Below are 27,802 nucleotides of genomic sequence, written 5' to 3' on the forward strand. Positions count from 1 at the left end.
ATAAAATTGCAGGATACATCTTTAGTTATACATCACTGTCATGTGACCCAGATAATGTAATAACACAAATACACAGCCCAGGAAGTAAACAACGGCTCTTTATTATCATAAAATATTTTTTCTGTCTTATCATTTTTGTTGCTATGAACGTGTATAGGGAGGGTCAAGTGCCAACAACTAGCATCGCTTCAGCTCAACAGTCCAACCAATAATCAGTTATTCTGTATAATTACAATTTGGCGTATCCAAACACAATCAACAATTACCATCAATAGTCATACCCCTTAGGACCTCTGCTAATGTTTGCAAATAATTGCGGTTAGACAAAGAATCCTGCGATTATGTAAAAAATTATGCCACAAATGCCACTTTAACGTTCACAAAGTGAATAAAAATGTAAAAACTGAAGGTGTTGGAGACCACAGAGAGAGATTTACATTTGTTATTCTGTTTGTAATGGCTCCTAACTTATTCTGTAATGAGCTTAACAACCTCCAGTGAATTACGTTCATGTGCAGTTTATTTTGAATTAACAGAAAACATTTAGGGAGAAACATAAACGCCTTCAGGAATAATGTTTCTTTTTTTCTGTAACGGCACCCCAATGATTTGGCTCTCTAATCCCAACATTTCCTCCCAGCTCAGTGTTTTAAAGTGCTCATATTATGCTCATTTTCAGGTTCATAATTGTATTTAGAGGTTATATCAGAATAGGTTTACATCGTTTAATTTTCAAAAAACACCATATTTTTGTTGTACTGCACATTGCTGCAGCTCCTCTTTTCACCCTGTGTGTTGAGCTCTCTGTTTTAGCTACAGAGTGAGACATCTCACTTCTGTTCCATCTTTGTAGGGAGTCGCACATGCACAGTAGCTAGGTAAGGACTACTAGCCAGTCAGAAGCAGAGTATGAGGGCGTGCCCTGACAGTACCTAGGTAAAGACTACTAGCCAGTCAGAAGCAGAGTATGAGGGCGTGCCCTGACAGTAACTAGGTAAGGACTACTAGCCAGTCAGAAGCAGAGTATGAGGGCGTGCCCTGACAGTAACTAGGTAAGGACTACTAGCCAGTCAGAAGCAGAGTATGAGGGCGTGCCATGCTAACAGCTAGACGAGCATTATAGTGTGTGTTACAAAGTGACCACGTTTGTCTCTGAAGTAAAGGCTGGACTACAATAGAGCTGTTTGGAGCAGTTTGTGAACAGTGTTTTCTGTTGGAGATGTTAAGTCCCTTTGGGGTGGACTTTGGGCTTTTTCACTTTGTAAACCTATAACGTGCACAAAAAAGATATATAACACAATAAAGGAAAGTGAGAAAGCCAAAAAGCATAATATGAGCACTTTAAATCTGCGGTGACTCTCAAAATCATCAGAGAGAGCTGTTCACGTTATGTCTATATCGTTGTTGGGAGTCACACATGCTCAGTAGCTAGGTAAGGACTACTAGCCAGTCAGAAGCAGAGTATGAGGGCGTGCCCTGACAGTACCTAGGTAAGGACTACTAGCCAGTCAGAAGCAGAGTATGAGGGCGTGCCACGCTAACAGCTAGACAAGCATTAAACTTTCTCAAGAGCAATTTTTGAAGGGGACAATAATGTTACAGTTGTAGACAAAGGCGTAACTTTGGGTTCAACATTGTGTTGAGATCGTGTATTTAAACAAGCGCTAAAAACATAAAAAAAAATTGTGGTTGGTTATTCACATTCAACCTCTGCATAAATGTATCCCATGAAATGTGATTCGCGACTTTGACTAGCTAACCCTGCCCATCATATGAAACTGCAACTGTGTGTGTTTTCAAGGTTAATAGTCTCTCTGCAGCCGCACATGAGCAGCTGACGATTACTGTCTGCTCTGACTGATATTTTGGCACGTTGAATTGACCGGCAGACCGCTGGGTCTCCAACTAAACAGCTGTCTCTTATTACAAGCTTGAACTGCAGATTTGTTCAGCCTCAGGAGCTGCGGCACCCTTTTTTCCAAAATGTTTGAACTCTTCTTTGCAGAGATTCTGAGGCTTTTTTAATGAAATATAGATTTTCATTGTTCAGGAGTCGTGGCTGTTACTGAATGCATTAACAGTGAATTGTTATTGTGCAGCTCTCCGGGGACAGCGTGGCACTAAAACTGCCAGATATGAGCTTTCGCTCCTGGTGGGGCTCAGTGGGTATGCTGGAGCTCCAACTGGTCCCATCTCAAGCCAGAACACTGTGTTTATGGATCTCAATGACATTCTGTTGAATTCATTTCTGCATTTAGTCCGTCACCCGTTGAGCTGACAGCAACACAAAACATGCTTTATAAGAGCAGACGACAAATTTCAGACGAGACTAAAAAAAACAGTTTGAGGTCTGATGAATAAGTCAAAGTCCCCGAAAAAAAAGATTAACCCTCTGAGGACAAAAGATGCACCAGCGAGTCAAAACAATGTTTGACAACACTCCAACTCAAAAAGCAATATTACAAACTTTCGTTTTAGACATTTATTTACTATTTTATTCACATACTACGCTACTTTTGTGAACCCAAGACTTATTTCAAGCACCAAAACAATTGAGTGTAGGTTTGTTTTCACAAGAGATTTGAGAAATATTTCTATTTTAGGGCCAAATTATCTCTTTACGCATTGGTCTGGAACAATTTTGGGCATCACTGTCCAGAAAGCTAAGTTTGTTCTGAACATTTTGATATGAAAAACATGGGGATCAGGTTATATGGAAATACCCTTAAAAGGAGAATTTAAGAAGATATCTAAAAATGCCATTAGAACTCAGAGGGTTAAAGGTCCTATGGCATGCTGCTTTTTGGATGCTTTTATATAGGCCTTAGTGGTGCCCTAATACTGTATCTGAAGTCTCTTTTATATAGACCTTAGTGGTCCCCTAATACTGTATCTGAAGTCTCTTTTATATAGACCTTAGTGGTCCCCTAATACTGTATCTGATGTCTCTTTTATATAGGCCTTAGTGGTCCCCTAATACTGTATCTGAAGTCTCTTTCCCAAAATTCAGCCTTGGTGCAGAATTACAGCCACTAGAGCCAGTCCCACAATGAGCTTTCCTTAGGATGTGCTATTTCTGTGTCTGTAGCTTTAAATGCTATTGAGGAGGAGAGAGCGGGGGGGGGGGGGCAAGGTGGAGGGTGGGGCCCATCTGAGCTTTCATTTTCTCAAAGGCAGAGCAGGATACCCAGGGCTCGGTTTATACCTATCACCATTTCTAGCCACTGGGGCACTGGCTGGGGGGAACTCATATTAATGTTAAAAAAACTCATCAAGTGACATTTTCATGCCATGGAACCTTAAGCAACTGAAAGACACATTCCTCACCTTAACAGAAACTTTCTGTCAACATGGAGTGATTTTTTAATCCTCTCCTCTGAAGGAACATGTTTGCTAACCTATCAGGGTGCGTCTTCAGGTGCCTGATAACAATGGGATGTGGTTTAGCCAGAATCCTTTTTTTGATACTACATATTGTGCATCCAGTACTTCTCTTGTTTGGGCCTTGTTGTATGAAGTCTTTAAAGACAAAGCTTACAATGAATGGTTTGCGGTTGACATGGTTGTTGTCCTCTCTCACGTGTGTCCGCGCACTCATTGTCATGTTTGTAATTTAATACAAACATGACAATGAATAAAAAAGGGAAATGGTAAGTGATGAATTGCAACAGCAATTGCACAGCCGAAGACTTCAGAAACGTTCTCATTATAATCCAACTCTCGCCACACTGGCACTTTGTTGTGTATTTTAGAGTTGAATGCAAATCACAATGTTATCTCAAATTGCAAAAGTGCTGGTGTCACTCTGCTTTTGAATGCATACAGAAGATCTGTTGTGTTTTTATTGCGGGGAGAAACATTTGTTAAAACCTAAATTGAGAAAACTACATCAAAGTGTGCTTTTCAACGTCTTTTTGTTGCCCAGCAGCGACACGTGAATGATGGATTTAACCTTGCCGGGTAAACACGGCAGTGAAATTAAAGTTGAAAGATAATCTCATTAAGTTTAAAGTCAACAGAGAGACACGGAGTGGATCCATAGTGGAGCTTTATCTGGACCCCAGACACCTCTCTGCTCCTTAATTAACACCTAATTGATTAACGAGTAGACACTTGTTAAACAAATTTCACCCACTTTCATCAGACTCCTAGGCCTGTGTGTGTGTGTGTGTGTGTGTGTGTGTGTGTGTGTGTGTGTGTGTGTGTGAAAGCCTACGGTTGTTTCCACCTCTCAAATTTCCAATGACAAAAACATTGATTGAGAGAAGATTAAAGATGCAAAGTGTGTGTGTCTGTGTGTGTGTGGGTGTGTGTGTGTCTGTGTCTGTGTGTGTGTGTGTGTGTGTGTGTGAGTGGGCTTGTTTAACTATATTTGTGGGGTTCCAAAAACCGGGAGTCCAGTATACTTGTGGGGTCCCGACAGCTCTGTGGGGCCAAAATGCTGGACCCCACAAGGTTAAAGGGCTGATTGAGGGTTAAGATTTAGGATTAGGGTTAGAATTAGGTTATGGTTAGGGTGAGGGTAAGGGTTAAGGTTAGGCACTGAGTTGTGATGGTTAAGGATAGGGTAAGGGGCTAGGGAATGCATTATGTCAATGACAGGTCCCCACAAAGATAGTGAAACTGTGTGTGTGTGTGTGTGTGTGTGTGTGTGTGTGTGTGTGTGTGTGTGTGTGTGTGTGTGTGTGTGTGTGTGTGTGTGTGTGCGTGTGAAAGCCTAAGGTGGTTTCCACATCTCAAATTTCCAATGACAAAAACATTGGTTGAGAGAAGGTTAAAGATGCAAAGTGCGTGTGTGTGTATGTGTTTGTCTGTGTGTTTGTGTGTGTGTGTGTGTGTGTGAGTGTGAGTGTGTGTGTGTGTGTGCGTGTGTGTGTGTGTGTGTGTGTGTGTGTGTGTGTGTGTGTGTGTTCATGCTGAGGGATCCCGCAGTGTAATTTAAACAGCTCTTAATTAGTAAGAAAAAAGACAGTTGATTAGCATCTCAATGGCCTGCTTGTGTTCCCAATTCCCTCTTTCTGACAGTACTGGGTATGCAAACACACACACACACACACACACACACACACACACACACACACACACACACGCTATCAAAATCTACCATCACCATTATCATCACCATTATGTGTGTGTATCATTAGCAGCACAGACAGGAGTCACCAATGTGACAAACAGCAGTGCAGCTTTTGCATTCCACACCACACACACACGTTGGTACTTCTATACTTGTGAGGACCTGCACTGACACAATACATTCTCTAGCCCCCTAATCCTATCCTTAAAAAAAATAAATCAATATGACTATAGTGTGATTTTTCGCGCAGAGCTGTACCAAACAAATATGTTTTCTTTAGTCTGCAAGATAGCATTTGTAGGCCGGGATGTCTCTGCAGCTCCACTAATTCAATATTTCATTGCCAATGGTTTGACAAATATTTTGCCTTTAACAAATCCCCCCTGCGATTTGGATATTGCAGTAGTATATGTTGCAAATTTTGCAAACACAGTAAATATAAGTGTATATTCAAAGACTACACAGTCACACTGCGTCAAAAAAGCGATCAAAAACGCTGTAATGTGAGGAAGATTGTCTTTTCCTTGTTTATAGAATACAAAACTTTAACCAAATTACTTAATACGATAGATATTTTAGCAGTTTATCTTTGCAAACATGAGGCAAAACACTTTTTTAGGCTTGGGACTGTTACTTATGTGTTTTGGTGAGTGACAACGAGGTATTTTGGAATATTTTGGCCCATTTTTTAAAATATTTTTACGTTTTTGATGCTTTTGTTACCCAACCACCATACATCACTAACACCAAGTTATTACCACTAGATTTCCACTTAATTTTGGAATTCATGGACAATAATCCTCATTTGTAGGAAATGATACCTAATTTTTGAGTTAAAAACGCAGAAATTATGAAATAGTTAGGCTAATATGATGGGAACGTATGTTGATAGATAATCAGAGACTTCAAAGAGTCAAAGTTTAGTCAGAATACAGTTTTTGAAACCCTTTCAATTTTTTTGAAATGCCAAAACTTGAATAAAACATCCAAAATTCAATAAAAGTAGTGATCGTGAATTGTACGTGCCAAGAGCATTGTATGGAATCAATCAAATTTTTGGGTAATATTTCTGATTTTGAAATTTTGAAAAAAGGGTCAAATTGGACCCAAGGACAACATGACGGTTAAATATGAGGGTTTGGAACCCACTGCTCATACAGATGGAGAGAGGGGAAGTGGATTATTTTGTAGGAGAGGTTTGAGAAGGCACATTTTAACATCTGTCTGCTGTGAATACTTGTGCTTCGCCATTGGAGGTAATGTAAGGGTTAATGCTCGACGAGATGTCCATTGTCGGGTATTAAGTTGTCTATATTGACAATGTTCCACTTCCGGGATTATTCCGTTGCAACCGGAAATTCCACCGGATGTCCCTCATTTTCGGTCGGATGTTCGTTACCTTCCTCTTTCTTTGTGTTGGCGTTCTAAACTCCGGTGGATTTGTGAGGACTATGGTTAACTGCTCCTCAGATCTCTGCAGGGTAAATCCAGACAGCTAGCTAGACTATCTGTCCAATCTGAGTTTGCTGTTACACGACTAAAACAACCTTTGAACGTCCACCAAAACAAGTTCCTTCCCGAGGCTATTTAGCAGAGGCACCGTGGCTCCGTCCGGCGCTTAGCTCCGCCCAAGACGATTGTGATTGGTTTAAAGAAATGCCAACAACCCAGAGCATGTTTTTCTCCCATCCCGGAATGCTGTGTGGACTAGCCAGACCCTCCTCAGAAACGCTGTGGAGGAAGGTCTGGCAAAGCGAAACTATTAAATATCAAACTAAATAAATAAAAGCTCTAAACAGTGACCAATACGTACATAAACTGTAGATTGTTAACCCAACAACCCATAAAATACAGATGGATCAATAAGTAGAATAAAAACAACTAATACAAAATTATAAAACTAACTAAAACAAACAACATATACAGAAATAAATAGACCATACATAGATAGATAAAGAAAATGAAAAAATAAGTTGTTAAACCTACATTGTGTAATGTTTTGAGTTGATTCTTAGCAAAAACCCCTCTGTTCTTTCACAAATATGTGCTGATTCATGTGTAATTACTTCCACCAACTAATCAAAGTATTCACGTAAGCGTAGAATCTAACATTCAGAATCATTCAGAATACATACAAGCGAGTTGCTCGAATGACGGCAGCCATGTAGCGCCTCCATCTTTAAAATATATTAGCCACAGAGGGACATACCTCCGCATTTCGCACTTTTACACTCTGGCACCGTGACGAATGCCAGCCAGGAGGGAAAAGGAGAATTAAAAGGAAAACGCAACAGGCAAAGCAACCAAAGACCAAAGTTAATATTGGAGTGGCTAGAACAGTTGCGTGTAAACGATGGAGCTAGTAAGAGCTAATTTCGGGTTCGGCCACCGTAGCATTTAAAACGAGATCGGAATGGGAAGGGCTAGAAAGTAATATTCAGTTGGTTGTCACATTCAATTTCACAGCTGAACACGTTCTCACACCCATCTCGTAAAATATGGACGCTTGGTCAGGTGCCTTTGTCGTTCTTATTGACGATAAAAGTCTCTTTTAGCGCTTTAAGTAAACGCGCTTGGTCGGGACTATTGCCGTCACTGTTGACGCAGTTATGTTAAGGAAAGGGTCGTGGGTGGGCGTACGGTTCTGTGACACGCGGGAGGAAAGAAAAAAACGACTATAGCAAGCGGGACAAGTGGGACGCGAACCCCGCTCTCCTGGGTGAAAGTCCTGTGTTTGACCCCGACCAACCTCCTTACGTGGAAATTCGCCCTTACATACTACTCTCTAAATCCTCTCTGACTGCTGCTCTCCCCGGTGTGTTACACAAACACGCTGAAAGACGCCTTTTTTGTCGCATCAGACGCTGCCACTGTCCAAACGTCCTTATTTGGACGGGATGCACCGCTAGATGGAAGAAATTCTTACACAACTGGATCTTTAGTCAAGTAAAAGGCCTGACTAAAGAGGTAGGTTTTAAGTTTGCCCTTAAAAACATCAACACTGTCTTACAACATCATTGTTAGTCTCTGCTGTTTATCTTTACTTCTAATAAATTAAATAAAGAGGGATGCTCCACAATGCTCCAAGGGAGAAAAAAGATTCTTCAGGTGCAGTTTATTTTCCCACAGACTTATTTATTTATTTATTTATTTTTACAAATGAACAGGTGTAAACGAGAAAGCTCGTACCTCATTATTATGATTACAGGGGGATTACTGTGGGATGGTTATGTCAGGCGCGTTGTAATGGACTTAATGAACTGAACTATGTGCACGGAGATGAAAAGAATTGCGACAAACTGCAGCTTTAACGGCTGTTTAAACTGTCTGATTTTTTTGGGTTGTTTTGAGTCCGGAATAGATGGATTTTATATCCTGTACCAGAAAATGTATGATCAATGTCAATGAATGTAACCTTTACAGTGTATGGTGTTGATACCACCAGGTATATTATAGGCTGCCTAGTTTAAAGGTGTCAGATTCTGTCAGGAAACAGACTTCAACGGATGAATTGGATTTGACTCGTTCTTTTACGGCATTCGTGAAGTTCAAGCGTGACCACTGGAATCGACTGTGGCACTCTTCGACGACTGCACTGGTTCTGCGTTGGTTGTTATGGCAACAGGCGGCCGGTGGGCGGGTCGTGAGCAGTGGCGAGACGTGGCTTTCCGAGCAGGCTGACAACGACGGCACCCTCGACTGCAACACAAGAGTCAGCCAATTATACGAGCGACGGAGCGTTGGAAAGCTGCTCGGCCCCGAGGAGCAGAAACACACACAGATGCTGAGAAGGTATTAAGTTGCTCGGCTGAAGCCCAGTTTCCCCCGTTAGCTGTTTTCTCGTGGAAGAGTGGCTCATTTTAAGTCAATTACAGCTGTGCAGAGAATTGCTTGCGACAAAGCTGCGAAAGAAAGTAAAGACGATAAGGAGAAGTGTCGGCAAACGCATATGCGCGGTAGTGTGTGTGTGTGTGCGTGCGAAGTGTTGTAGTCTAATGTATTGCAGTGGGTATACTGTTCTGTATATTGGCCAGAATCTGCAGTTTGGGGGGGGGGGCATATTATAGGGTCTGGGTGTCCTCCCCCAGGGAAGTTTTGAGCATCAACAACTTCATTTCCTGTATTTGGATACACTTTTATGCACTACTTTACGGTGGAAATACCTTTATTTAGCCCATGTGAAGAAGAAAAACACAGATTTTTCAAAATATATCAAAAATATAATGGAAAGTATGTTGTTGCGTGTCATTGGGCCTTTTCAAGTGGGTATATGGAAATCATGGAGCTTTCTTAGTGGGTATACTGCATATACCTGCATATCACCAGTGTGTGTGTGTGTGTGTGTGTGTGTGTGTGTGTGTGTGTGTGTGTGTGTGTGCACACACTCTTGCAGTGTATTTTTGTGAGGAAAAAAATCGGAGCTTTACTCTCTGAAAGTGAGGCCATTTTGTCCAGTCCGCACCTCTTTAGACGGCTGTTTCAGACTTGTTTGCTCTCTTGTACTTTTGGAGCATTTTGAGTTTCATAGCGATTGTGAGCAGACGTTTTACTAAAAAGTGGGGACATGCTTGCAAAAAGAAGGACATCTTCGTGAAGTGAGGACATTTGGAAATGTGAGGCTGTCTTTGGAAAGTGACGACATCTTTTGAAACTGAGAACATTTTAGAAAAGTGTAGGGACATTTTTCTTTTGAAAGTCAGGACCAGGCAGGGGTTGATGCATAGACTGTTTAAGTGAAGCCAAAACATCTGGTTCACCTGAAACTAAAAAGTCAGAAATACACGTCAAATACATTTTTCCCAAAAGACGGTTTCTGCCGTTTGTTCAAGTGTTCATTCAGTGTTGATCAGCTTGGTTTTTATTAGTTATTTGATGCAATAAAAAAGGGCTGAATCGTCATGATTGACAGCTGGGATTGACTTGCGATGGTCAGGTAGGTGTGTGGGCGGGACTTTGATAACCGCGGCTCCTCCCCCCGGTCACTACTGCGCCGATTCTGGCTCCAAAATTACAAGATGGCAGCGCCCGTATCCGGGACGTTTTGACTTCACTTTTTTTACAGCGGGAGTAGGTGGAGACACGTCGGCCATCTTTATATACAGTCTGTGGTCCGGACACTTTTGTCGACTGCTTTTAAAAAAAAAAAATTTCAAATTTGAAATCGAGATTTGAAAGAATTAGCTCATCGTGAAGACCGTGATTTATCGAATGTGCAATATTTAGTTGAATGTTTTGGTGTAACATCTGTTTTTTTTGTTTTTATCGATATTATTTTATTACTATTTTTTCACAAGACAAATGCTTGTATATTTTTACATATCACAGATTGTTTCCAGAAATGTCCTATTATTCACACACACACACACACACACACACACACACATAACATATCTTGTCGACCTTTTTGTCTACGTTTTTTTGACGCGCTGGGAGTGAGACTGTGTTGTCTGAACACCTTATTCCACTTCCTTTCTAAGAAATGCCTTTTCTGTTTTTTGCCCTGGTCCTCCTCGACTCACCCGGTTGATCAGCTCTCCCACCATGCCGGTCCAGCTGCCGTTGGGCTCCGGCGCTCCGTACAGCCCGTCGTCCACCAGCTTGATCTTGAAGGAGAACTTCAAGATGTCTGCCAGCTCCCGCAGCATGTCCACACAGAAACCCTTGTACTGGTCATTGCCCTGGTAGTCCTGGTGGTTGGCCTTATGCATCACGTACGGGTTTTCCTGTCGGAAGAGAAGTGACATTTCAAGGTTATGTATATATAAGTTTTTGAATAAATCACCAGAAAAAGAGCTGAGTTGTGCACTGCGTCCTCTGTCATCTCCAAGGCAAAACAGTCAAATAACTCGACAAACACCAACCGGTGATATCTAACGCTACATTGTGTAGGCTACGTGACAGATTACCAGTATAGTGGTGACGATGAGCGTCTTGTTAGCCAGCGTCTCTGACGCGTTGAGGTCCAGGGAAGTGGAGTTCATGGCCAACGTGTTGTTGGAGTACCAGGTACCGATCTGTCCGTGCAGAAGGAAAAGGAGGACAAAGAGGGGTTAGAAGAAAACATAGTTGTGTAACAACGTATTTATTTTCAACGTTTGTCGACATATTTGTTGATGCTTTTGTCGTTTTGTCAAGCTTTTATTCCACTTTTTTTTTTTCCACGTTTGTCACTTTTTAAATGATTTTTGAAGTTTTTTTTTATGTCTTTGTTGCTCTTTTAAAGCTTTTGACGTTTGCTTTGACGTTCTTTTTTACTTTTTTTGGGAATATGATAAATAGAAGACATAAGAATACAAGGAAAACATAGGTACATAAAATCAGACAGCCATGAAAGCCCTTGTCTAACTAAAAGCCTGTTTGAATAGCCAAGTCTTCAACTGCTTTTTAAAACCAAAGTTCCGAGTATTGATATGTTCCTCAGTGGAAAGTAGCAGTTTCTAATTAACTTTGAAGTGATGCTCCAAGGACCAAAAAAAACACCTAAATTCCTTAGGCTCGGTTGGACAGACAAGCCTAAAGCAGCAATATGCTGCTTAATCAGCGGCACGCTACTTTAAGGGGCAATAATTAGTGTTTCCATTTTATATGGGTTAAGCAGCAAAAAAGTTGTCACTTAAGCACTGCTGGATGCTAGTCAAGCAGGTTATCAAAGACGACAGTTTTTAGAGCTCAGTACAGCTGGATATCATCAGCATACAAATGGTAAGATATGTCACTGAACTGGCTTATTATCTTTCCTAGAGGAAATATATGTAAAAGGAACAGAATCGGTCCCAGAACAGAACCCTGAGGCACCCCACATGACAACACTGTAGTGTCCGACATGATCTGGTTCACAAAAACACTGAAAGTTCTGCCAGAAAGGTAAGATGTAAACCATTTTAAAATTGATCCAGACTTTCCAACCAGATTGTGAAGTCTGTTGATCATAATAGTATGCTCAGTTGAGTCAAAGGCAGATGAAAAGTCTAATAGGACCAAAACTGTGTGTTCCCCAGAATCAGCTAACATCATAATATCACTAGATACTTTAAGTAATGCAGTTCATTGGATCAGAGTTCTGTCACTTGGCTGCCTGTTCTGACAATTTTACCAGCCCTTGTCACATGACCAATTAATGTTTTCATAACAACTATGCAAAATTCTGATACCATGGAACTGCCACTGGAATTATAAAAAAAAAAAAAAAAAGGTTGCAGAGTAACGCTTTGGCTACATTGAATGCACAATGTATGCAGACCGTTCGCGGAGTGTATCTGCCACGGAATGTATCTTTTAACCAGCTACACCTGCAGCACACACACGGCATAGGATTGTCTGAGTTACAGGCGAGACGGAGAGCTTTTGCTTTGGGATTGTTGTTGTTTCTTCAGTTTTTTGGTGCCGGCACAGCGCTGTGAAACGTCAATCTACTGTCAGCTGTTATCAGAGGACGCAGGTGAGGGAAACAAGAAATAAAAACAGAAATTCTCAAAATAAAACTAGTCATTCATCGTCATTAAAACGTTTCCTGTACATCGGTAGTTTTAATTTAAAAGAAATATAGACACTTTATGATCCATTTTTGTGTAAAAGGGCCGCACACACCTCGCGTTAAAAAATATAAATACAAGACTGTCCTATTTTTACATTTGTAGAGCGGATCTCCACGCACCACTAAGCGCTGCTCTCGTGCCCGGTGTTTCATTGATTATAGTAGAAGCATAGTTTTGGAACGTCCGCTCCGCGTATGTTACGCATGCAATGTAGCCAACCTGTGAGCCTACAGAAAATGTGTGGAGTTCAATTTTCATTTCATTTATTTATTTATTTGACAGGGACAGCACTCATTAATCAACAGCAAATGAACTGTAAAAGAGCCAGAGTTAGCTCAGCAGGCTAATTTTCATGTTGTCCCTGGCCAGTTTTAAAATGGCATCATCGCGACCAGGGGCGGACTGGGACAAAAATTAGCTTGATGGTGTTTTAAGCCCCCAACATCGACTTCAAGGCAGCGCTGCGACCGTTGACTTCAAGGCACCTAACCCTAACCTTAACCCTAACCCTAAACATTGCCTAATCCAAATGCCTTCCAGGCAGGGCTGCCTGGAAGACAACGTTGGGGGCTTAATTCCGTCCTTTACTGGCCCAATTTCAGAAGGGGACGTTATTTGCTATTTCGGATTGCTGCTGCTGCTAGCCACCGGTAAATTAACTGTGACGTTAATGCTGCTGTCAGTTGCTTTTGACAAGAACATATCTGTCAACCTCGCACATTTAGCTGCACCAGCCTCACGGTCTTTACTCTTTTTCGCTCTTATCTTTTCTGCACCTCCTTTCTACTTGTTCCACGAGCGTTACGTTGTAACACCTGCTACTTACTGATAAAGAAAACACTAATTAAATGCATATTCGGGGGGACATCCCGGATTTTAAACAGTCAATTCAACCCTCCTGTCTGCTTCCCACTTGGCCCCATTTGATATCTGACCTCTTTATGGCCCCTGGGGTGTTTCTCTAGGATCTTCAGTGTGTAATTGGTCCGCTGGCCTTTGCTGTTGAACTCAATGTGACCCGTCAGACCATCGTACTCCACCTGATGAGAGAGTGACACAGAAAACCATAAAATGTTGATAGTTGAGTGGCTCCTGCCAGCAAGCAGGGCTACCCTGAGATATCAGAGCGTCTGACCCACGGTGGAAAGACAGAAAATGTTCGTAGCGGCTGAATTAGCTTTGAACCGTCTGCAGTTTAATAAGACACAAAAAGAAAGACAATTATTGATTCAGAGGGTGTGTGTGTGTGTGTGTGTGTGTGTGTGTGTGTGTGTGCGTGCGTGCATGCCTGCATGCATGTGTGTGTTTGTGTGGGTGTGTGTGTGTGTGTGTGTGTGTGTGTTTGCAGAAATCTGCAAATGAGTGTGAGGTTTGTTGATACATGTGCGGCCATGCATGCAATTTGTGCCTGAGTTTATGTGAGTAATGTGCAACTGAGTGCACATAGCCTACATGATGAATTAATCTGTGCATGTAAGTGTGTGTGTGTGTGTGTGTGTGTGTGTGTCTGCATGACTCGAGATGAATTACATCACAAAAACTCTGTGACCAGACAGAGAGAGAGAGAGAGAGAGAGAGAGAGAGAGAGGATGAGGGAGAGAGGTGGTTGGTTGCTGCCAAAAACATTGTAGAGATGATGAAGTGATGCACTGGGAGCAACAAAAACAATATGGAGGGAGGGAGGGAGGGAGGGAGGAAGGGGAGGGAGGAAGGGGAGGCATCCTCGGTGGATGGAAGGAACAAGAAGTGGCAGGCAGACAGAAACAAGGAAAGAGGACACTCTTTCTCTCTCTCTCTCTCTCTCTCTCTCTCTCTCTGTCTCTGTCCAGCAGCAGCACTGATGAGTCCAGCTCTGATCTGCAGCCACTCCCCATCATCGTCGACATCAACAAGTCCTCCAAACTAAACTACAAAATACATATTGTGGGGGTTTGGTTTCAAAATCAAGACTCATTTTGTGTCTATCTGACGCTTCCATCAGCAGGACAACGTTGTTTGTCTTCTAAAACAGCTACACAACTTTTCTACATGAATATTTTCTGACTTTCTCTGTGGCTGAGGTTTTCGTTTGGCTGCAAAAACTACTTGGTTGATGTCACAGAAAGATGGCGCTCATGGTGGTTTAAAGAAAGCGATGTTGACTCCCGGTAACAGATGGGATGTGCACAGTAGTGTCATATGTCAAAGTCACTTTGTTGACCCATCCATCTACCTTTACCTCCACCCTTTAAAAGGCTTAAAAGGGTCACTTTGGGTTTTTTCAACCTGGATCTTATTTTCTATGTCTTTGTGTCTAAGTGACTGATGGGAACAACTATCTTTGACATTGGTCCAGTACTAGTTTTCGAGCTGTTTCTGGTTAAACAAACAGGATTATACTCTTCAACAAAAAGCTCTATCTTAGTAGGGATCCTTTCCATGATGTTGTCAGACACAGCCTTTCAGCGGCAAAAACAGCACTTTTAGTGGACGAAATTGACGATGCACATTTGCCCTGTAGGGTTACATTGCGGCCCGGTTCGCGGCTGCTGGTCACTGTGTTCTCGCTCAATACTGGACCAATTTCAAAGATTGTTGTTCCCATCAGTCACTTACACACACAAAAAAACATAGGGAAATGGGGTCCAGGTTGAAAAAAAAAGTTAACCTTTAACCCTACAGTCACATTAGCCAGAGTGATAGAGAAAGACAGAGTGGCGACACTCCCATTGGATTCCGTTGTACGCTTTTTGCTGCCTACTTCCGGGGTATGCAGTCTCGCATAGTTCCAAACAATCCATTCACGGTGTTGGACATCATTCATTTTCATTGCTGGCCGTGGAGTAACTTCTGAGGTAAGTTGATTAAATAGCTACCTCTTTTGAATTGTCAACTGTCTATATTTTATCAGAGGCCCTTTATGATGCATATACTGATATTTATTTGTATGTGTGCACAGCGTAATTATATATATTTTTTATCTTGGTAGCCGACCGATTGCCTGCTAGTTTGTTAGCTCGTTTGTTAGCTTGACTTCGCCAGCTGTGAAGGTATCGCTACACCAACAATTACGAAGTTCAGTAGTGAATCTCTGACAACTTTTATTTAGTTAGTTATTGATGTTGGATTACTAGGATCATTAAAGTTGATTAAGGACGGATTTTATTTAGGTTTTATCTGCTGAACCTGACGGTGTTAGCTAGTCAGCTGAGTACTGTGTGTCTAGAAATAAGGTTGCGTTTGTTTAATTATACCCTTGAAAGGGCTGTTGGATTACATGTATGAATACAAATTTTTCCACACAAAAAATATCAGTAAGTGACATGACAATGACATAAGTTTAAATATGAAAAAGTATTAAGGCAAATTTCACAGTTGTTTTTTTTTTACTGTTGATTTATTTAACGTGTTTCACTGTTTAAGTTCAATAATTGCAACATCTTTCCAGAAGTCAGCGAGTAATCGTGTTAAATTATCGTGATTTCAATATTGACCGAAATAATTATGATCATATTTCTTTCCATATTCGAGCAGCCCTAGCTGGTGCTGGCCACGGCTGCTGAAATATGAGGCGACTGGAGGCTGCAGACGGTCTGCCGGAGAGGCCAAAGACATCCATGGCAACCAGTAAGGTGTTTGGCAGTGGACTAGATGTTATGACCTTAGCTGGGGAAGTCTGCTGTGTTGAAATTGCCTTCTTAGTCTGACTCTTGCTGCCAAGGTACCCCTCATCACGGTTGTTTACCTTCCTCTCAGCCCTGATGCACTTTGATTGTCATCACATGTTTATATTTGACAGTGTCAGTATTTCTGTTTTAATCTGTGTACTTTGCTTGGATCCTTAACCTCAGCCTGATATATGTGGAGGATTTTTTTTGTTAATTAATCACTTATACTATATACCTGTTCACACATTTGTTGTTCTTTTTCCACTCATGACTAACTTTGTTTTATTTATTGATACCCCTTGGCTCTACTTTGTTGCTCTTATTCATGCCATTTCCCACTTGTTTTTTATTCCACAAACCTCAGCTATATGTTTTTGTTTTATTAAACACTCAGCATCACAAACACTAACCCCCAAAACTCCTGGCTCCAGCTTTACATGCTGCATCCTCCTTTGCAGCGTGCGGATGTTAGGCAGTAGAATCTGCATTTGCTGAAGGGTTTTATAACCAGTGGTGCCAGCGGTAAATCTTATTTGTATTGTTTTTTTTTTTGTTGTCTCCTTTCTCCACTGTATTCCTTTTTTCTGTACTTGTTCTTGTTGTGTCACTCATTGTTTAATAAAAAAAATACATTTCATTTATTCATCCAAGTGTAATGAGTTGTTATTCTTTAATATATGTGATACTTTGTGTATGTCTTAAAATGATCATGGTTGTGTGGTCAACTCCTGCCTCATCAGAAGAAGTGGGCTGGACACTAAATGCTGAATGGACTGTTGCTACTCTGCTTTCTCAATCGCTCTCTGACCACAGGTAAGTGAATCGGAATTACAAGCAAAATCAAGGAAAATACAATAGTCCAGATGTGCAAAAAAGAACATCTTGAATCATCTTTGATTTAAAAAAAGATGTAGTAAGGTTAAGGTTAACCCTTGTGTTGTCCTTCGGGTCCCCGGGACTTAGTTTATTTTTCACGTTTTTGCATTGGCCTGGCGTTGAGCTTCGGGTCCCCCGGTGACCCTCGCATACTATGTGATGTCATTTAACGTGAACTGGCACGGGGGGGGGTCCTAGACATATCAGAACGAACGCATTTGGACACGCTAATACAAAATGTAAATAAACTAAACAAGCCCCCGTGACACGAAGGACAATACAAGACAGTAGCCTAGTGCTACTCATGCTAACACGGACGTGAAGCTTTCCCTCCAAAACTTAAAAACGTATCTATACATAGCTTTCAGTTGTCACCCTACCACTCCAAATGTAAAACTGGCATTTACATATATGCAATAACAATCAAACAAGTACATGGGTATGTGTTTTTATTTATATTTACCATTCAATATAGCAATCGCTGCTGTCAGTCCCATAGTAGAACATGACAGCGCTGCGTGTGTTTGGAACTATACAGGCTTACATGAACCACGTGACCACCCCGCTAGCGAGATCAACGAGTGTCGCAACTCTTACTATCTCTATGGCTCTGACATTAGCTACAAAAGAGAGCGACATGCACTCGCTTGTGGGCGCTCCTGGGCATGCCTACCCTACTCCTGGTTGCTTGGCAACAGTAAACAGAAATTCTCAGGTGCTACCTTCAACCACGTCTTACAAGTCACTTCAGAGGTATTGTCAAGTCACAAGAACGATGTTTTTGGATTTAAAAGTATTTATTTCTCGATAAAAGTAACAAAATATATGAGGTAAAATGCCAAACATATCAGATATACACATAAATACGATGTCCTGAAGCGTTTTCCGTCATCATGAATTATTTTCTTCGACTCGAGCCTTCACTCCGATTAGCTAGCTAGCTACCGCTAGCGTTAGCTGGTAACTTGAGAGAAAGTTTGCAGATTTTCAGTTCTGCCGTACATGCAGATGAATGTCTCCAGTACCTGGAGGTCTGCGTTTATCCGCCGGTAAAACTCCTGTTGGATGACTTGCTTCAGAAGGGTTGAAAATCGGCAACTTTCCCTCTTTAGCGTTTAGCTTAGCGCGCCGCCATGGCAACCATAAATAACTAACTAAATAACCGACTCTATCCATTTGCTTCCTGTTTGGTGCTGGAGGGAGCATACCCATTGGTTGTTGACAATGTTCACATGATTTAACTTCACTACCAAGACCTGAAACTTAGGATAATATCAAACACGTTTGATTTTGTCTGAACGTCCAGATGGGAAAAAGACTGACTGGGACTGAGTTTTACGACCACCTTACACCAAATGATTGAGACTGCGGGAGCGCCCCAACTCTAGCAAGACTCATGCGATTTCATTCCGATATTGGAAATTAGTGTGCGACAGTGGAATCGCTTCAAAAGTCGTTTGGTGTAAGGTCGGCATTTTAATAAGTAACAGTTGCTGAAGATTTTCTGTTTCAGTGAAAGCAGCCTGCATAATCTGAAAAAGTGTTTTAGTTTATGGATTTTCTGACACATAAAAACAGCTTCTGTAACGTAGGCCCTGAGAAAGTTTAAAAACATTAAACCTTCATTGTTTAAATGTCATACGTCAAACTGTAATAAATCACCTTAGCTGGAGTTGTCATGTAAACAGCTTCAAAGACGTCTTTTAAAAAATATATAGAGGGCCCTATCTTGCACCCCGCGCAGTGTAAAGCCTGATGCAAGTGTCTTTGCTAGTTTAAGAATGACGCAGTTGTCAATTTCCCGTCCAGCGCCCACGTCGTTTAAATAGCAAATGCACCTGTGCCCATCTGTGTGCCCATGGGCTTGCTGGTCTAACAGGGAGGTGTGTTCAGGTGAATTCTTGGTGTATTGCTATCTTGAGGCAGCGGGAAGTGATCGCGCCATTGACCAACAAAAACCTGGTCTAAAGTCAATAACGCAGCATTTCATTGTTATTTTAACAGCAAATTAGTGAAATGCGCCTAGGCCCGTGCACAGCGCGCACACTATGCTTGTTACACACACAGGGAAGCGCAGCAGCACACAAACATGCAAAAGATATTACGGTGCAAATCCGCCAACATAATAGCAATGCGCCAAGGTACAAACGCGCCTGACTCTGCCGTCAAACTAGCAAAAGTGGATTTGGACACGCCCTAAATGCACCTGCGCCAGGAACTTCACGCCGTGCACTTAGATCGTTAAAATAGGGCCCTAAATGTTAAAATCTTTCGGGGAAATTGCAAACTGGCAGAACACGTGTGTGTGTGTGTGTGTGTGTGTGTGTGTGTGTGTGTGTGTGTGTGTGTGTGTGTGTGTACCATGCGTAGGTAGTTCATGAGGCTGGTTCCATGCTGCCAGATGAGCGGAGATGTGCAGCTCAGTGGCTTCACCCCTATCTCCTGACTGCGGTTCAGCTCGCGCACTGCGCTCACCACCACATGGACCGCATCGAACATCAGGGCCGACGACAGCTGCAACACACAAAATAAAAAGAATACAATAACCACCTATTAGCCAACAGCTGGAACTGGTGCCAAAAGGAGGTCAGACATCCTGTGAAGGTGATGCTTGGATGCATGGTTAAGGAGCTTACTAGCTAATACTATTTGAGATGCTGGATTCTTTCTCTTTTGGTAGTAGCGAGTGGTTTCCCCTGTGTTTCTTGTGTTTTTTGCTAAGCTAGGCTAAACTACAAAGCTGTTTTATGTATCCAGCAAACAAAGAGCAACCTGATCATCTCATTGGAGTCATGTTTGTGTCCACCCAGGCTGTTCTCATGAACCATATAGCAACGAAAAGTAAAGCACTGTAATTCGTAAGCATTTCATTTAATTTTGGCGCCACATGACCAGTCGGCGGTCGCCTAGTTTCGTAGGATATGATGCGTATTGTTGTGCATAATTTTTCGTACGTAGGTCTTCAACCCGATCATGAGAATGCATTGTGATGAATCCAAGTCCAGTATTCACTCTACTAGTGTTGTAGTCAAGACCCACTAAACCGAGACCAAGTCAACAGCAAGACCAGAGTGTATCGAGACCGAGACAAGACCGAGACTTTGAGGGGTTGAGACTGAGTCATGACCAAGACCAAGACCAAAACCAGACCAGTGCCAGATGGCCAGAGCTTTTTCTCCTGTTTCCCACACTAACTTTATTGCGAGTGCGTGTTAAATGGTTTAGGGAGAAGTGATTAACAGTAGTAAATTTGTCATAAATTAGTCAAGTTATTGGTTGCATATGGTGATATCCCAGCAATTGTGGTGTTGACTGGTCTTGCAATAAAATCCTGAGTCCTCTTTATCCAAGACCAAGACAAGACCGAGTAAAAATGCGGTCGATTCCGAGACAAAGACCGGTCACAGCACTGCACTCTGCTTTTAGCTCCGGTTTGGTCTCCTCCTGACTAGGAGCTAAAAGAGGCTAAAAGCTCAGTCAAGCTGTAGAGTTGGTGATTTTTCTCTGCTGTTTGATTTATATTGTTCACACGAAAACAGAGTCCTACACACACACAATAGAAAAACGTGTTTGTGTGTTTTATTGATGCTCCTACAGGCGAGCGCGTCAGGGAATGATAGCAGCTCCTGCTATCAGTGGCGTTCAGTGTGCGCCTCGTACGGCTCAGTGATCCTATCAGCGTCTGACGTTCTGGTCTGTTTAATCAGTTGTCAGTCAAATTGACACTCTGAGGGAATCAGACAAATTGTATGGAGGCAGAGCTGCAAAGTCTGTCAACGGCTGATAAAAAAGATGGATGCATGACTGAGTGTGATTGAGGCTCTCTCCGACTCGATAGTTTCAGGGCTGGGTGACAATAACTAACTACAGTTTTAAAGAGAGAAAGATAGAAGAGGGGAGACAGAGACGGAAAGAGTGAAAAGTAATTGCTAGCTCTCACCAATCTGTCTGTCAGGTCCAGCAGCTGTTTTCTCTAGTTCACATATGAAGCGGCTTTAGGGAACACACTGTTAAATAAACTCTGAATGTGATATTGCCTCATCGTTTGTTTTAAGGTCTAGAACAGTGGTTCCTCCTCTTTTTGGTCTGAAAGTGTTTTATTACGCTAAACTGAACAACAGGTCACATACATGATGTGAACTCTGGTGCTTTTTGCACTCCCATCGACCCCAAACACCTCATGATGACTCCTGTGCCGGACGAGAAAGTAGCAGTTTGTGGACTTGGAAAAAACAAACTTGAAAATTTAAATAAAAAACTAAAACTAACTTTCATTTGGCTTCTGAAGGGGGGCACAACAGAATGTTCGGTTACAGGGTAACCTTGGTTCTCTGAGTGAAGAGACTACTATCTCTCCAGGGCAAGGCCACTCGGATACCGTTCCAATCAATGTAAATCAGTGAACCCATGCACACCTGGGCCTTTTATGCCCAAGCATGGGCCACGTAGTGGTGTGTCTTAAAGTGATATCCACTTCAACTGCCCCATTGGTCAGTCCCCCGTACAATGGAATATGTAACTCTGTGCAGAGATAGTCTCGATACGATAGTGAACAAGTTTTGAGAATGACAAGTTACACTGATGTTACTGCTGCCTGTTTTTGTGTTGTTTGTTCTTCCCTTATCTTAGATAAAGACCTGATGAGCCTAGGGCTTCTACCCATTCCTTTTTCCAACGGGTCGAGTGTTATAATGAAATTTAGTTTTGTGTTTTTGTTATGTATTTTTTTTTTTTTGTAATTTGTTTATACATTTTATATACATACAGGGCTTTAAATTGACACCCGCCAACTTTGGCAGGTAACATTGTAAAGTTACTATCCAATTTGGCCGGTGATGAATGAAGCAAACAACATTCCTTCTGTTTGAATCGGCCGGCTGCATAAACAATGTGCCAGATTGGTCTGTTTTCCGGCAAGAAATTTTGGCAGTTTTGTGCGTTTGGCATGGAAACGTAATCTTTATCTGGCCGCTGGAATCCACACAAACTGAAAGTTACATATAGCCACCTTAAGTAATAAAGTTAGTAACATTTGTTGAAATTAGTAAAACTTAGGCTAGTGAAAAATCTGATTGGCTGGTAACTTCAACAATGTACTAGCCATGTTGGCTGGTGAATATATCTTTTAATCGTTCGAAATAAAGATTTCATTCATTCAGTTAACGACTTACTAACTAACAGGCTATGGCAAAATAGATACAACCAAAAACTCGTCCTTAAAATAAGTTCATTGCTTATTTGAATCTTTCAAATCATTGTCATTATCATTTTCTGATAATGATAAAAATATGAAATAACCAGCCTTCCTTAAGGAAAACGCCAGGGCTGTTCCGTTATGTCATTCTGTGCCAGCAGTCATTTCACACTGAAACTCTTTATCTGATCATCAAGTAATGAGTGTCATCATCGCAATAATAAAGTTCATTACAATCCAAACAACCAGACTTATGGCTCTTATGCAATTCCGTCAAGCACCTTAATTGCCTAAATATGAGTGATAAATCTCCAGGGGATGCACTCTGCAGCGACGATGGCGTCTCTAGTGATTGAGACAAACTCCATTGTCATTACTATTATCTTTATTAAAGCTGTCTGCTGAGGCATTATTGCCTCCGTAGATATTAGAGCTGCGAATGAGACAAACAGCTCGCAGAGGATTGATTTGTCCTGATGGGTCTTTTCATTGTGGAGGAGGAGAGAGAGATACAGAGAGAAAGAGGAGGAGTGAAAGATTAAAGGCATTGCTTTACAACGGCATGCAATCAAACCCGAATCTGCAGAAGATGATTTAAAATCAACAACTTCTTCAATCACAGACAGGTTTGTCTCCCTGTGTGCAGAGATGGCAAAAGTACTCATTTCCCGTACTCAAGTAGAAGTACAGACACTTGTGTTAAAAAATACTCTGGTAAAAGTAGAAGTACTGATTTAACTTCTTTACTCAAGTAAAAGTAACAAAGTACAGGCTTGGAAATTTACTTGAAGTATAAAAGTAAAAGTAGCCTTGCAAATGACAACCATTTGTTATGCAAAGCTACCTGGACAACACAAATGTTAAGCTGAGAAACTTCAGTGGACATGGAAAAAAAGGCTCTTTATATGCCATTGCCTGCATTTTAAATGGATGTCTGCCAATAGGCCTAAAACATCACTTATATGATTATTGTGACAGAGACTGGGACTCCAGGTTAATTGGGAATGTCTTGCTGCTTGTCTGCCGAATCTCTGGGATCTCTGTTTTCTTCATTTCAATCATGTCGCCGTCCATACTACTATGTGTGAACGTTACCGCCATCAAGCCGCAATGATTTGCTGCGAATGGATGCCGCCGGATCTGTCGAGTCGTCTTGTAGTGGTGCGTGAAGTGCAACGTATATTCGCATCCAATTAGATTGAATTCGGTATTGATGACGCAAAAAATAATAACGGCAACTCCACTGAAATTATTTGAAACTAAAGTAATGAGCCAATTTTGTAAAATGTAAGGAGTAGAAAGTACCAATATTGGTGTTAAAAATGTAAGGAGTAAAAGTAAAAAGTCGGCACAAAAATAAATAGTAAAGTAAAAATATCTAAAAAATCTACTTGAATACAGTAACAAAGTATTTGTACTTTGTTACTTCCCATCTCTGTCTGTGTGTAAATGTCAACAAGTCCTCCAAAACCATATAACGTTATGAGTTGTTAGTTCCCTACCCTCTAGTCTATATCCACGATGTTCAGCTTCCGGGATTGCTCCGGTGCCGTCGGAAATTTTTTGTTTAGCTGCTACAACTAAAACTAAACATCATTAAAACATCATTAAAGCAAAGCATTTTTTGTTTACTCTAAATCAGCAGGGAGAGGCGTGTAGAAACAGCTGTTTACACCAGATTGCAGCTCTTTTTGTCATTGTCGAGGGGGGTGGGGGTCATTATTCTGGTCACGACTCAAAAAGGTTGACAACCACTGCTCTAATACGACCCACAGGAGCGTTTCATAAAATAGCGGTACCTCATATCTAAATCAGAAAACATCAGTTTGTGGTTTTGAACGTAAAGGTTGCGATTTTAAAGACGTCTTTAACGTTGTGAAACAGTTGCAGTAGGGTTATGTTTAGGCACCAAAACTACTTAGTTATGTTTAGAAAAAGATCGTGGATTGGGTTTAAATCCGACATAACTTCACTTCCGGTTACACATGTGAAGCTGAACATTGAGTTAAAAGAAGAACTCGCTGTTTTATTTCAAATTTTAAGTTCCTTACACGAAAATTTGGCGCCCTTATATTTCATCACATTATTTCCTCCTCCTATGTTCCCACAGCCCAATAGTCCCACAGCCCTATGTTCCCACAGCCCAATGGTCCCACAGCCCTATGGTCCCACAGCCCAATGGTCCCACAGGCCTATGGTCCCACAACCCTATGTTACCACAGCCCAATGGTCCCACAGCCCTATGTTCCCACAGCCCTATGTTACCACAGCCCTATGTTCCCACAGCCCTATGGTCCCACAGCCCTATGTTACCACAGCCCTATGTTACCATAGCCCAGTGGTCCCACAGCCCTATGTTCCCACAGCCCTATGTTACCACAGCCCTATGTTCCCAGAGCCCTATGGTCCCACAGCCCTATGTTACCACAGCCCTATGTTACCACAGCCCTATGTTCCCAGAGCCCTATGGTCCCACAGCCCTATGTTACCACAGCCCTATGTTACCATAGCCCAGTGGTCCCACAGCCCTATGTTCCCACAGCCCTATGTTACCACAGCCCTATGTTCCCAGAGCCCTATGGTCCCACAGCCTTATGTTACCACAGCCCTATGTTACCACAGCCCAGTGGTCCCACAGCCCTATGTTCCCACATTTCTAAGATTTTTCTTAAAATGAGGCCCTATGTTAGGGTTAGGGTTACATTCCATCCATTGCTACTGGATAATAGGTTGGGTGTAATTGGCTACCAAATTGGGAGACAGGGGGATAAAATCAATTCTATGACAAATTTATGAAAAAGGAAATGTGGGAATATAGGGCCTAATTTTGGAAAAAAAATCTTAGAAATGTGGGAACTGTGGGAACATAGGGCCTACTTTTGAAAAAAACTCTTGTGGAACATAGGGCTGTGGGAACATAGGCACGCTCCCGTACAAACGAGGGGGAGGACAGTCTCTTAAATGTCCCTCACCGCTGGTCCTGGGTACGGGGTGATATTGCAGCCTTCTCTCCAGGATAGGTTGAGGCTCCGGATGAACTCCAGGTAGAAGGGATGACTGCTGTTCAGCATAGAGAAGCCCAAAATGTTGGACTGATCGCCCACCACGTCGTCCAAGCGCAGCAGAGGGAAGTCCTAAAGACACACAGACAGAAAGAGAGAGAGATGAGAGAAAGAGGGAGAAGAAGTTACACCTTCTTGTCCGTCTTATGTTACTAATTTATTGAAAAGGCAGGAGTTGTGAGATACAAGAAAAAAAACAGCTATTGAAAGATCACAGTGGAAAGGAAATCCCCGACGAGGAAAAAGATGAAAGGAAAGCAGAAGGAAGAGGAAGACAGAAGCAAACGAAGGGCTTGATTGGAGTTTTCTTTTGTAGGCTGCACAACGTCAAGTTTAATTTTTAGATTCAGAGCAGGCTTACAGAGAGAGAAAAAAAAGGTTTAACATTTTTTTTTTTAAAAGGATGATGATGAAGATGGACATCAAACACTGGGGAATTTTCAAAGAACTTCAAATAGTCATCGAAGGCGAGTCGGTGTCACACTGAGCTCTGCGGCTGAAACAAACCAGGATCAAACTTGTTGCTCGGCCCTCGGAGGGTTTGTGTTTGCTGTGAAACAGACGCGGCCAATGAACCATTTAGCTTCAGCTGTGAAATCAATGCAGGCAGGAGTCCAGTTTAAAACAAACGCTGCAACCTGCAGATACAAACAGAAAAAGATGACTTCTGGCATCTGCTCTTCAGCTAAAGGTAAATGAAATTAGCACCGCGTGCCTCAATTATGAAGCTGCTTTTATTTTCAGGGTAAATAATAGATATTGTGAATGTCAAGTAATGTGCACGTTAACATTTTGATTGATTGTTAAAGATCATTTGGAGCACCGTGCCATCAAAAATAAAAAAATAAAAACATTAACTGAGTGAAAAAAAGGTCAAGTCTGTGAACACTGGGACACCTTTATACAACATGCATATTTTCTTCTTCCTATACTGTTTTTAGTGGTTATTTGTCTGTTTGTTCGATTGTTTGTCTCTATGCTTGCAAATTAGACCCGACTAGAAGTCCTATGTACATCGCATTGGTTACAGTTCATTTCAATGTGCACAATGCCTACATGTATCATCCCTGTCAAATAAATAGTAGACTCTGCGTTATTTTTAAACAGGACTCGAATCCCGGTCTCCTGGGTGAAAGACAATGTCAGAGTGTGGGTATGTGTGTGTGTGTGTGTGTGTGTGTGTGTGTGTGTGTGTGTGTGTGTGTGTGTGTGAGTGTGTGTGCTTGTTTTACTATATTCGTGGGGTCCACAAACCGGTGAATACAGTATACTTGTGGGGTCTGCACAGCCTTGTGGGGCCCAAAATGCTGGACTTAGGATTAGGGTTAGAATTAGGTTATGGTTAGGGTGAGGGTAAGGGTTAAGGTTAGGCATTTAGTTGTGATGGTAAAGGTTAGGGTAAGGGGCTAGGGAATACATTGTCAATGACGGGTCCCCACAAAGATATTGAAACAAACGTGTGTGTGTGTGTGTGTGTGTGTGTGTGTGTGTGTGTGTGTGTGTGTGTGTGTGTTTGTGTATGTGAAAGATTGTTTGATCCATCTACTACCCAACCCTTCTCTTACTCGGAAATGCAGCGCTCCTATACTTCGTCACCTTATTTCCTGATTTGCTCCCGTCATAACTACTACAGCCACTAGAGGTTGAAAAAAACAACTTATGGGCTTCTTTGGTGAAGGGAAAGTCTCTTCGGGACATTGTTATGATATTAATCTGGGTCTTTCAGAAGGTGGGCAGGGTCAGACTGACGTGACATGAGGGGGAAGATGTCCCAGGGTGCATGAAGTTAGCTGTCCACGATGTGGATGTAGGCTGTTCTATCCCAGTTGAGCAACCTCCATATAGACTACCAACCAGGCAGGTTAACTCACACTCACGTTGAACGCAACACGCCAGGTTAGTTTAGCGCGTTCGTAACAATGTGGTGATGGGAGATAAGTTACTTTGCTCTTTTCCATGTTGTTTTTATGTTTATTTTTTGTCATTGTTGTTTCTTTTAGTAAATAAAAGAGAAATCCAGACAGTAGTTGTTGACATGTCTCACTCTGGACCAACGTGTTGGACGGACGGACCGTCACGTCATCATTTGGCTGCGTCGTAAGCAAGTTAAAATCATTCTGGCACAGAATCTATCCAGTCTGCAGAAACTGTCTGTAGAGGGTATGAGGTGTGTGTGTGTGTGTGTGTGTGTGTGTGTGTGTGTGTGTGTGTGTGGGGGGGGGGATTTTGATTCAGGTCCAAAACCCTGAGCTTCAGTCCAAGGCCCAGGAAGTATTCAGACCCTGGAACCTGTTCTGTCCGGCTTGTTTTAGCACAACTGCTAACCTGTGTGTAAGGTTAATGTATTTTCCCTGAATCTCTCAGACACTTATTTACTTAACCCCATCCCAGCCTGGCAGGAAGCTGCTACT

The 27,802-nt window shown here is 41.9% G+C and overlaps 1 protein-coding gene across 7 annotated transcripts in view; it reads right to left on the bottom strand.

Annotated features, from left to right (window-relative positions):
• LOC116051688 (glutamate receptor ionotropic, kainate 5-like) overlaps positions 1–27,802 on the bottom strand; it is a 271,292-nt gene that overhangs the window by 48,784 nt on the left and 194,706 nt on the right. For all 7 annotated transcript variants that reach the window (XM_031302238.2, XM_031302240.2, XM_031302237.2 and 4 more), the window contains 5 exons: positions 25,302–25,463; positions 19,497–19,649; positions 13,548–13,652; positions 10,984–11,091; positions 10,597–10,800 (listed from right to left, as the gene is read on the bottom strand). In XM_031302238.2, the coding sequence (XP_031158098.1) occupies positions 10,597–10,800; positions 10,984–11,091; positions 13,548–13,652; positions 19,497–19,649; positions 25,302–25,463 (732 nt within the window). The remainder of the gene's footprint in view (positions 1–10,596; positions 10,801–10,983; positions 11,092–13,547; positions 13,653–19,496; positions 19,650–25,301; positions 25,464–27,802) is intronic.

Source organism: Sander lucioperca, chromosome 16 (assembly GCF_008315115.2).
Source record: "Sander lucioperca isolate FBNREF2018 chromosome 16, SLUC_FBN_1.2, whole genome shotgun sequence".
Lineage (NCBI taxonomy): Eukaryota > Metazoa > Chordata > Actinopteri > Perciformes > Percidae > Sander > Sander lucioperca.